The sequence below is a fragment of the Panthera pardus genome, unplaced genomic scaffold, assembly GCF_024362965.1.
Source record: "Panthera pardus isolate Hobbes unplaced genomic scaffold, ASM2436296v1 HiC_scaffold_2, whole genome shotgun sequence".
In the NCBI taxonomy this organism is placed as follows: Eukaryota; Metazoa; Chordata; class Mammalia; order Carnivora; family Felidae; genus Panthera; species Panthera pardus.
The window spans coordinates 110,164,094-110,176,665 of NW_026526765.1; the positions used below are offsets into that span (position 1 = coordinate 110,164,094).

Below are 12,572 nucleotides of genomic sequence, written 5' to 3' on the forward strand. Positions count from 1 at the left end.
AGAAAATCCAAAAGAATCTCTAGCCAATTACTAAAATTAATATGAGTAAATTTGTCAAAGCCGCTGGATACAAGGTCGGTTGCATTTCTGAATTTTAGGCACAAAGAATTAGGAAATTTCAAAAGTATTATTATTGACCATTGCATCAAAAATCATATACCTATTAAAAAATTGAAAAGTGTTCAAGACCACTCAACACCACACAGAACACTGGAGAATATTAGTGACAGAAATTAAGATTTAAATAAATGGTGGGATATGCTATATTGAAGAATTTGAAGCCACAGAGGTCCCAGGATAGCTCATTTGGTGAAGTGTCTGACTCTTGATTTTGGCTCAGGTCATAATCTTGTGGTTCATGAGTTCGAACCTGCTTCGGGGTCTGTACTGACAGCATGGAGCCTGCTTGGGAATCTTTCTCTGCCCCTCCCCTGCTTGCTCTCTTTCTCTTTCAAAAATAATAAACATTAAAAAAAAAAAAGAATTAGAAGGCTCAATATTGTAAACATACCAGTTTTACCAAGAATCTATAGAATCAATGCACTTGTAATCAAAATTTTCAGATTCTTTTATGGAAGGTGACCAGCTAAGACTTACTGTAAATTAATTACACTAATTAAGTTGATGTGAGATCAGTACAAGTGAAAAACAAAACAGTGGAACAGGATAATCAAGAAACACACCCACACATATACAGTCATTTGATTTATGACACAGGTAGCACTACAGTGCATTGGGAAGATGATGGTCTTTTCCATAAATTGTGCTGGATCAACCAGGTATCTATAAAAAAACTAATCTTGACCCTTACCCCACACCAGACAGAAAAGAAATCTAGCAATTTTAGGTAGATGACAGGTGTAAAAATAAAAATAATAATAATAAAGCTTATAGGAAAATATCTTCATGACTCAAGATAGATAAAAACAAAGTTTAAACCAAAAAGAGATAAATTGATAAATTCACCTACATTAAGATTAGGAAGCTCTACTGATCAAAAAACATTAAGAGTAAAGAAGTAAACCATGAAGTGGGAGATGATATATCTGACACAAAGCATTAGAATAGACACCTCAAATAAGAGGGTATCTAAATAGCCAATAAATAAATGCATTTGTCTTTATTAATTGAGCACCTGGATATTTTAAGTAAATCCACAATGAAATAACTCTTTATACCCTCCAGAATGGCTAAAATTAAAGGATCTGATAACAATGACAAGTGTATCTATTGCTGATGAGATTACAATTGGTAGACATTTGTTATCAAATGAAGCCAAATATGTGGATATCTTGTTACCCTAAAGATATACTTTTGAGTATATAAATGCATACATATGTTCACCAAGGGACATTTATAATGTTGCGCATAGCAGCACTGTTCATGATAACCAAAAACTGGAAATAACCCAAATGTCCAGTAACAGTCCAATGAAATCTGTCAAATTTTACACTGGAATACTGTCCAGCATTGACAAGGGTACACTCACTTCTTTATCAACAAAACGTATGAATTTTATATAACATTGGACAAAATAACCAGACACAAAAGAGTGCCTAATATATAACTCCTATTCAAAAATAGACAAAACTAATCTAGATTAATAGAGGTCTGTATGGTGATTGTCTTTCTTGTTGAGGGTTTAAAGGGGGTCTAGAGAGCCTTCTAGGGGTGTTAGTAATGTAATGTTCATAATATTCTATCTTATAATGCAGGTGGTGGTTACTTTGGGAAAATTCATTGAACTGTACACTTATGATCTGTCGACCTTTTTGTATGTTTGTTACACTTCAGTTAACAGTATCGTTTTAAAATTAATAAGCCATACGTTTGCATTTTCTTTCATTAACATTGACTTCTTTAGAACGTAAATGTTTTTGCCAACTCAAAATAGTATTTCATGCATTCATAATTCTGTCTGAAATAGACAAAGCATTTTATTAACAAGAACTTTGAAAGTATCCAATAAGAAATAAATTCTTATACAAATAATTTCTTCCTTGGTACAAAGAAAGATAAAGAAGGTGTGATACTGTCCTTTTCCACATTCTCTGTCCCTGTCACTAATTACATATCTATCATACCTTTACTTCATCTGAGTTTTCCATAAGTGTATTTTCTAGCTTGAGCATATGATATGGCTTAAAGGGATATCTTCTCTACAGTCTTCTCTATAACACTTTAGGATAGAGAACAACTTTTTCTCGTTCTGAGTTTTCTTAGAATTTTGCATAATGGAACATAAATCAGAAAATACAGATGTCAGTATCCAGGCCATGTTCTTTAAAAATGAATAAAATTCTGGAGTGCCACTACAAACAAATGTTCATAATGTGCAAGTTTTGTGTGGAGTTATGTTTTCCACAGAGTGGAATTGCTGGCTCATATGCTAAGTCTATGCTTAACCCTTGAGAAACTGTTTTCCAAAACATTTTACATTCCCACCCATAATTTATGAGGGTTCCAGTTTATCTGCATCCTACTCAACACTTATTGTCTGCCTTGATTTCAGCAATTCTAATACGAACGAAATGGTTATTTCATTGTGGTTTTTATTTGCATTTCCCTGGAGGCCATTCTTGATTTTTCACTAGTCCTGATAGCTAGCTAATCAACTTGCAATTTCTGTCAATTCTCTGTAAATAACCTCTCATATCTATTTATCCCATTGCCATTACTCTAGTCAAGCCAGGATCTGCTGACTCATGCTGGATTATTGCAACCTCCTACCTGGTCTCTTTACCCTCCTCTTGGCCACCTTCTAACCAGTTGGCAGCATATCTAAAATGCCAATTTGATGTTTTCGTTTTTTGCCATTGCTTTAAAAGCTTACTTTTTCCTAGAAAATATTCAGCCTACTTAATATTTATAAGGTCCCTCAGTCCCTCATGATACATACACTGCCTGCCTTTCTGGCTTTATCTCTGGCCACTGTTCTTTGGCACTCTAGTCATACTTAGCATCTTTTGGTTTTTAAAATGCCATGTTTACTGTTACCCGAAAGAGTTTCTTCATGCTGTTCCCTCGACTAGAAGTCTCATCCTCCTTCTTTGGACTTGGCCAGTTTCTATTCATCAACTTTCATCTCAGTGAAAAGCCAGAGCATCACTGGCTCTGGAAAGACTTCTGTGAATTCTCTATAGGTTATGTGGCCCTGCTAAAACACTGTACACTTTCATTGTTATAGTCCCTTTTGGACTTTACTGTTATTTCTTGTTTAATCATTTGTTTTTCTTGATAAACTGAAGCTCCTTGCAATAGGGCAGGGACAGTGTTTATTTTGCATGCCAGTTGAATCCCTAGTTCAAACATGTAACAGTTGAATAAATACTGTTGAATATATTCAAGAATCTTATTCATTAAAAACATTTAATGTTTATTTACTTATTTTTGAGAGAGAGAGAGAGAGAGAGAGAGAGAGAGAGAGAGAGAGAATACAAACAGGAGAGGGATAGGGAGTAAGGCAGACACAGAATCTGAAGCAGGTTCCAGGCTCTGAGCTGTTAGTGCAGAGCCCAGTGCAGGGCTCGAACTCATGAACAATGAGTTTGTGTTCAAAATATCCAAAAAGTGGAAATAAATGAAATGTTCATGAACTGATTAGCTGGATAGCCATAAACTAGAATATTATTCAGCAATAAAAAGAAGTGAAGTACTGATACATGCTGCAGTGTGGATGAACCTTAAAAACATCATGGTAAATGAAATGGAAAGAGAAAAAAGAAAACATTATGCTAAAGGAAATGAAAAAAGGAAGACAAAACATTACATTAAATGAAAGACTGCAAAAGACCACATATTGTATAATTCCATCTCTATGAAATGTCAAGAAATAGGCTAATCTATAGAGACGGAAAGTAGATTAGTGGTTTTCTAGAGCAGAGGGTAGGGAGAAATGGGGAGTGCCTGCTATTGGGAATTGGGTTTCTTTTTGGGGTGATAAAAATACTCTAAAATTGATTTTGGTGATGATTGCACAACTCTGTGAATATACTAAAGACTGCTCAAGTACATACTTTGAATGAATTGTGTGGTATGTTAATTATAGCTCAATAAAGCTGTTATTTAAAAAAAGAATGATCCTCAAGTTCACTAACTTGGGCAGTTGGGTAGATTATATTGTCATTTACTAAGATAAAGAAAGGTTTAGGTGGGTGTTGAGTTAAATTTTAGATTTGTTAAATTTGAAGGATTCACAGGAAATCCAAATGAAGATAATCCTAAATAGATACCTGCTATTTAGGAAGGTAGTCTGCACTGAAAATACCATATAAGTGGCAGTTGAAGAGAAGAATGCATAGAACAAAACCATGAGGAAGACAAGGTTAATAAGACAGGAAAAGGAACAAACAAAGCCTGCAAAAGACAATGAAGAGGAGTGGCCAGAGAGTGTTAAGAGGAAAATGAGGACTATGTTGTATCATGGAAGCCTGCAGAAGAGATTGTTTTAAGGAAAATGCAGTATCCAGCTGTGTTTCATAATACTGACAGGTTAGGTAAGATGAAGACTATGCTTGATGACAGCAGGTATCAGTGATAACTGGAAGAGTAGTGTGAATTGGAGTAGTATAGATAAAAATAAGATTGTGCTGAGTTGAGAAATATGTGGGAGATAGGAAGTCAAAGATGGCCAAAATTTGGATTTGAAGAAGAAAGATTAATTAGGAGGAATATAGAATGAAAGGTTTTTGTTTTACTCTTAAGATGAAAGAATCATGGGGGCGCCTGGGTGGCTCGATTGGTTGAACATCGTACTTCAGCTCAAGTTGTGATTGATTAGTTTGTGAGTTCAAGCCCTGCATTGGGCTCTCTGCTGTCAGCATGGAGCCTGCTTCGGTTCCTCCGTGACCCCTCTCTCTGTGCCTCTCCTCCGCTCTTTCCCTCCCTTCTTCTCTCTCCCTCTCTCTCTCCCAAAAATAAACATTTAAACATTTTATATATATAAAAAGAGAATCATGAACATTTTTATTTATTTATTTTAAAATATTTTAATTTATTTTTGAGAGAGAGAGACAGAGTACAAGCAGGTAAAGGGCAGAGAGAGAGAGAGGGAGACACAGAATCTGAAGCAGGCTCCAGGCTCTAAGCTGTCAGCACAGAGCCCGATGTGGGGTTCAAACTCACGAACCATGAGATCATGACCTGAGCCGAAGTTGGACACTTAACTGCCTGAGCCACCCAAGCGCCCCAAATCATGAATATTTTTAAATGCTGTTGAGAATGAGCCAGTAGAAAGGGAGAGTTTATAGATATCTTGGAGATAGAGGAGATTATGTATAGAGCGAGATTTCTGACAGTGGTGAGGGGGATCTAAGCACAGGTGGGGATAGTAACTTTAAATATGAGAAAGGATGATTTTTCCACGATAACAGGAATGAAGAAGGAAAAAGGATAGATGGAAGCAAATGTGTTTGTGGGTTTGTTGATAAGACACTAAGAGAATTCTCATTGAATGACTTCTTGTTTTCTCTTTGTAATAAAAGGTCAGATTGCTGGTTAGAGTTGATCGAGTGGCCATGTTTGTGGAGAATGGAAGTTTGAAAGAGCTATGAATATTGCAGGGAATAGTATTAAAATATGGTAGGACTGGCAGTCAATACTGAAAGCCCAGTTGAGGTGAATGATCTTTTATAGTGATGCCAGTTTGCCATACTAGAAGATTCTTTTCTCTTGGGTAGAGCAGAGGTTAGCTTACTAAGTAGCCCATAGGCCAGATCTGGGCTCATGGCCTCTTTTTGTAAAATAAAGCATTATTGCAACACATATTTGTTGTCTGTGGCCGCTTTGACACTACAATGACAGAAATGAGTAGTAGTTCTTAAACCCTAAAATATATACTACAGTGTGCTGATTACAGAAGAAGTTTGCTGACCTCTGGTGTAGATTGTCCTGGATATAGGTTCAAAGAAGGCAAACATTTAGTCATCCAGGGTTGAAGTTGAAGATATTGGCAGTTGAAGAATTGAACCTTGGAATCCAAGCTGAAGAAGGGGACAAAAAGCAAAGACAAGAGGAACTGATAGGAGTTCTGGGTTTTATTTCGGTGTCTTAGAAGTAGTTGGGAAAAATAAAGCTGAAAATGATGGAAGATTGTGGTCACATGTAACATACATGAAATGTATGATTTCAAAGGAAGAACAAATCTAGGTGATGAGGGTGTCTGGGGTGTGGGACTGAGAGGCAGAATACTGGCTAGATGACCTGTGTACATATTATGAAGTTTCCCTGAATAGAGTGGAGAAGAATCCCTGAATGGAGTGGAGAAGAAGATGGTGAGCCATTGGCTGTGTCTCCGTAATGTCTGGAATTTATTAGCAAAAAACTATTTTTCTCACTAAAGGGACAAGAGTGTTATAAAGAACAAAGGATTTAAAATTAATAGGTTTTGGGGCGCCTGGGTGGCTCAGTCGATTAGCGTCCGACTTCAGCTCAGGTCATGATCTCACAGTTCGTGAGTTCGAGCCCCGCGTCGGACTCCATGCTGACAGCTCAGAGCCTGGAGCCTGCTTCACATTCTGTGTCTCCCTCTCTCTCTGCCCCTTCCCTGCTCATGCTGTGTCTCTCTCTGTCTCAAAAATAAACATTAAAAAAAATAATATAATAAAACTAAATTAGATTAATCGGTTTTTTACTTAAAAAATTCTTATGCTTTAAGTCAAATAAATTGCTAACAGTCATTTAAAAATTACTGATAATCTGGGAATAAGTAAATAGAAAGTTAACTGCTTTTGTGATTATAATTAGAACTTAACTTTTTAAATGTCTTTTGATTATCAGACTGCAGATATATTTAATTTTGAAGAAACAGTTTATAGTCATCATATGTCTCCAGTTGCCACCAAGCACTGTTTGGTAGCAGGTTTGTACCTGTCCTTTTTTGCTTTTCAACGTATTGAAACTTGCTCCCTTTTAATACCTACTTCTGATTTGACATTTTAACCCAGGTGAATATCACAGTTCTTTAAAAAAAGGAAAAAGCTTAAGTATATGCCATTTTGACATTCAGTTTTACAGTTATTGTGTAAGTTGGGCACTGTGCTAGTGGCTAGGATTCAAAGATTAAGAAAGCACATTTCTATTCCCTGTGGAGTTACTTTTCACCCACCAAAGCTTCAAAGATTGTACATGAACAAATTTTAGCAACTTTTTAAATTCAACACAGTGCAAAAATGGAAATTATTCCTTTAATCTAAGACTGTTATTAAAATTAAACATCCATTTTTATGAAAGCACGTGCAACAAGAATTCTCATGTGTGAGAAAGAAAAAATGTTTTTCTGGTATCAGATACCAGGTCTCTGTGATTCTGTTATTTGTGTGGCATTGCATGAACATCTTCACCTCAAGATGCCAGTTAGCTGTTTCATCTGTGAAGAACAGTTGGACACTAACTTGTCTTTGAGGTCCACTCAGTCTGTGTCCAGAGTTTCTGATTGGAAGCATATCAGTACTATGGAAAAACTAAGGTATTAAAAAATGACTTGATATAATACAATAGCCTAGGATTATACATACATACACATTGCAGCAATACAAATTTCCTGGTTTTGATACTGTAGTATAGTTTTACCTCATATAACAACCATTGGAACAACAAGGGTGATAGGTACACAGGGTCTTTCTGTATACTATCTTTGCAACTTCCCTTGAATCTATAATTACTTCACAATTAAATGTTAAAAAATAACACAATAATAGGGTTCTCCTTGTAGTAAGTTATAACTGCAATTAAATTTTCTAATTATAAGCATTAAAAATGATTTGAAGTATATCTTTAGCATACTTTTTTTAGATTTCTACATGGATGCAGTGAAAATGTCATGATTCATAACGGTAGCTTCTTATTTCCTTTTGGTGATGATTTATAATAAAATTATCTTAAACCATTTTTGTTTTTGTTTTTACAGTCGGTACTAGAGGGCCCAAAGTACAACTTTGTGACTTAAAGTCTGGATCCTGTTCCCACATTTTACAGGGTATTTTTTTTTAATTTGAAACAACAACTACTTTGAGTAAACCATTCAATAAAAAGAAACATTACTAACAATGTATTCTTTGTGGTTGACATGACTGATGTATTTTGTGCTAGTTGTTAAAAGTCAACAAGGAGATAAAGATCCTTCTGTGCTTTATTCTTATAAAACTGAACTATTGAGGAGACATTTATATAAACAATGGCCATAGGGTAAGCTCAAAGGATATGGAAAGTCTAGCTGAAAACCTTGTCTTATTTCTGCATTTAAAAAATATATATATTTATGAAACTTATATTGGTACATTTGTGTTAAGAGCATTGTTTAATATTGTTCTGGCTAACTAAACATTCTTAATATTTGGGTACTTTTTTCCCCTTATTGCAACTATTTTAGAAAAAGGCAGTAAAATAATCATTTTGGTTAACATATATTAATTTAAATATTTTTCCCACTTTTATCAGCATTAGACCATCTGATTCTAAACAATGAAAAGATGGGATGTAACTCAGAAATATATATTTTTATTTATCTCTAGAAGCACATAATATATCAAGAGAACTTGGTCAGATGGATAGCATTTGTTTTACATTTATAATGAATTTCTAATAATGTAAGGTAGATGAAAATATCTAGTTTGAATAGTTCGTTTAGGCAAAAGTGAATTAAAATGCTGAAGTTATCCTATGAACTTATCACCGGTGCTTTCTAGAAAAAATTTTTTACATAAATGCTTTTTACAATCATGAATTTAGAAAACTTTTTCTATTACAACTTTCTGAAAAGTTAGAAACCATTTTTATTCTCTAGAATGTTTATCTTGAGTGGTTTGTTGCAGTGTTTTTTTGTTGTAGATAAAAGTAAATGAGCTTGAGATCTATCATTTATTAATGCCTTTACTTTCTAATCTAACAACTATTAAAAAAAAATACTCGCTTGCTCTGACCTTTCCAGTGCAAAACCAGGCCATTTATAATAAGTTACCATGTGTGAGAAATGCCCCCACAGACTTCATGTTAATATTTAAACAGATTATAAAAGTGAAAAAGTGATGATCATATCAATTTATTTTTAATAGTCTTTACTTTCTTCAAAATCAGAGATATTTAAATTACAGTGTATCTTTTGATTTTTCAAGTATTTTATAGGACGTTTCATACGATTGTATTTGCAGGTCACAGACAAGAAATATTGGCAGTTTCTTGGTCGCCACGTTGTGAATATATCTTGGCAACTGCAAGGTAACATGCAAATTATTTGGTTTCAAAGTTCATAGTTAATGATAAGAATTTTGAGAACACTATTTATATGAGATGTATATTTATTTGTTAATTAGGTCCTTAAAATAATTGAGTTTTTATGTCATATCACCATAAGAAATCTTCCTTTGCATCACTGTCTATCTTGAAGGTGCTCACCCTTTAAGTCAGAGAAAACAAGAAAATCTCTGTAGCAATGCAAATCTACTAGTATTACCTATAAAACAACTGTGTTGTGTCATTTTTTTCTACAAAAGTATAAGACTATTAATTTAAAAATAATAGCATTTCTATTCATTTCCTTTAATACAGAATTATTTTGAATCTGATTCAACATTTATTTGTTGATTCAATTTGCTAATATTTAATAACTGCCTACCCTATACCAAGCAGTTTAGTTCCCGGAGAAGCTTCTGTTAATAGTTTGCAGAATGTAATGTTGAAATCTGTGCTTTCTGGGGGCACCCGGGTGGCTCAGTTGGTTAAGCATCTGACTTTGGCTCAGGTCATGAACTCATGGTTTGTGAGTTCAAGCCCCAGCTTGGAACCTGGATCCTGCTTCAGATTCTGTGTCTCCATTTCTCTCTGCCCCTCCCCTGCTCACCCTCTGTGTGTGTGTGTGTGTGTGTGTGTGTGTGTGTGTGTGTGTGTCTCAAAAATAAATAAATGTTAAAAGAAAATTAAAAAAAAAAAAGAAATCTGTGCTTTCTGAAGTAGAACAAGTCTAGGATGTGGCTGTAACAAGGCTGGCTAATGAGGTGTGAAGGTGGGGGGCTAGGTGCTGGTGGGTCCATACTAAGGTGGATTTCTGTTGTTTATGCCTAATTTGGTTTTCCTCAACTCATAGGGAAGCTAAGAAAGAGGCTTTCAATTCTCAGAGTACACCAGAAATTTGAATCAGTATGAGATGGACCTAGTAATTGGCGTTAGGAACCAGATATGTCCAAATCTTACCTGTTTCAGAAAATACTTAAATCCTCAGACTCATCCCATTGCAGACCTTCTCCAGCTGTAAAGAAAGAAAACCATTTTGAAAATGGGAAATGCTAGCTTTTTGCTTGCTATTCTAATCAGCTAGGTTTGATGGTGATCTGTGAAAAGAATCAAGATTATAGGAAGATTTAAGCCTTGTATCTATGTAAAAAAAAAAAAGATTTGTAAGTTAGAAATAGGCTTTAAAAATGCATTGAGGGGTTTTTTTAAGTGTATTATTTATTTTGAGAGACAGAGAGAGAGAAAGAGAATCCCAAGCAGGCTCCGTGCTATTAGCTCAGAGCCCAATGTGGGGTGCGATCCATGAACCATGAGATCATGACCTGAGCTGAAATCAAGAGTTGGATACCTAACTGATTGAGCCACTCAAGTACCCCTATAAAATTCATTGTATTGCTTTTTCTAATTAAAGGGGCTTGGATAAACCCAATGGGTTAGAATATTGTTGAGGTCTCTTTTGAGAACATGATAGCATCAGTTAAACTAATTTACATTTTCTTTAGGTGTAGTTTAGAAGCTGAAATTGATGGGGCACCTGGGTGACTCAGTTGATTGAGAGTTCGATTCTTGATGTCGGCTCAGGTCATGATCTCTCAGTTTGTGAGTTCAAGTCCTGTATTGGGCTCCACACTGACAGTGCAGAGCCTGCATGGTATTGTCTGTCTGTCTGTCTCTCTCTCTCTCTCTCTCTCTCTTTCCTCCCCCCTCCCCTGCCTACGAACTCTCTCTCTCAAAATAAATAAATAAACTTAAAAAAAAAATACAGATCTTTAAAAGAAGCTGAAATTGATGTGTGATCATGGTATTTTGCCTTTCTTCTTTTCACTTACTTGAGATAAATACAAGGGTCTGATATCTAAGAGATATTAAATTTAGTTCTTGAATATGTGGCAAAGATAGATTTGCGTATACGAAACCAAATATAAATATATTGTCATTATCCACCTTAATTTTTTCATAAAACAGGAAACACCAGATTCATGCCAAATGAATTCTTAAACAAAAGTAAAATTAGTTACCTGCTTGATTGTCAGAAAACATTTGAATAACGAACAGAAAAGATGTAGTAACAAACTTGCTAAGGAACCAGCTCCAAAGCTGTCCAGTTTTGGAGGAGGAACATGATCATAAAAATTCAGTCCAGCAGAATTCCAGCAGAATTCAGTCCTTGTGATGTAAAAAAGTTTACCTTTTTTTTTCTATGTTTTTCACTGCTTTTTGCTACTATTGACTTTGAATATTAGATGAAAAGGCAAAATACAACAACCCAAATATACAAATATATTTGCACTGATATACTGAGACCTCTGTGTGCCATAATACTGGAAAGGTTAGGTGCAAGAGTAGTCACTGTCCTACCTTTATATGTCAGTGTAACATTTATTTCTTCTTAGTGCTGACAGCAGAGTAAAATTATGGGATGTCAGGAGAGCATCAGGATGTTTATTTACTCTTGATCAGCATAATGGAAAAAAGTCACAAGCTGTTGAATCAGGTAATGAAGAATACATTAATATAGAAACATGCTAATGATAGTATGTTTATATTGAAAATTTTGAATTGAAACTAATTAATGTCTCTTGACAAATTATAAATCTTATGATTTAGAAAAAGTCAAAAGTCATTCATAGTAAATCCATTTCTAAATGTACATAACTAAATCACGATTGTTTTTCTTCAAGATACAAAGAAGCAGGACATTTCATCTCCTAAATTTTCAAATGCAGAAACTTTTCTGAATTAGTTACTTTTGTTTTTTTCCTCCAGTGAGGTCAGCTAATACAAATTCAGTGCCCCTTAGGAAGCTACAGTAAATTGAAGGAATAGTAACATTTTGGGACTGTTGTATGAGAATAAAATTTGCAAGTTGTGTTAAATGTGTCAGCTGCTATCCAGGTGACAAAGTACCTCAGTTGCATTTTTATGATAGAATTTAATATCTTTATGGGATAAAATTCTGATTCAGAATTAGTTCCAGACTAGAAAAATCTTAGAATGAACTATATACAATTTTATGATTGTTTTAATAATCTTTGTAATTAAATTAAGCTATTGAGAATTATGCTTTCTCAAAGTTGATCATTTTGACAGCAATACAAATTTTGGTTGAAACTAGAAGAGGTATTCTTTCCCTATTAAAGTTTTTTGTTTTTTTAGGGGCACCTGGGTGGCTCAATCGGTTAAGCGTCCGACTTTGGCTCAGGTCATGATCTCATGGTTCATGAGTTCGAGCCCTACATCAGGCTCTGTACTGACAACTCAGAGCCTGGAGCCTGCTTTGGAGTCTGTGTCTCCCTCTCTCTCTGCTCCTCCCCTGCTTGTGCTCTCTCTTTCTCTCTCTCTCAAAA

At 35.0% G+C, this 12,572-nt stretch overlaps 1 protein-coding gene across 2 annotated transcripts in view; it reads left to right on the forward strand.

Moving 5' to 3' along the window:
* The window catches only part of ERCC8 (ERCC excision repair 8, CSA ubiquitin ligase complex subunit), a 62,583-nt gene that overhangs the window by 23,793 nt on the left and 26,218 nt on the right, over positions 1 to 12,572 (forward strand). For both annotated transcript variants that reach the window (XM_019414310.2, XM_019414311.1), the window contains 4 exons: positions 6,778 to 6,859; positions 7,907 to 7,975; positions 9,147 to 9,213; positions 11,619 to 11,719. In XM_019414310.2, coding sequence (XP_019269855.1) covers positions 6,778 to 6,859; positions 7,907 to 7,975; positions 9,147 to 9,213; positions 11,619 to 11,719 — 319 coding nt within the window. The remainder of the gene's footprint in view (positions 1 to 6,777; positions 6,860 to 7,906; positions 7,976 to 9,146; positions 9,214 to 11,618; positions 11,720 to 12,572) is intronic.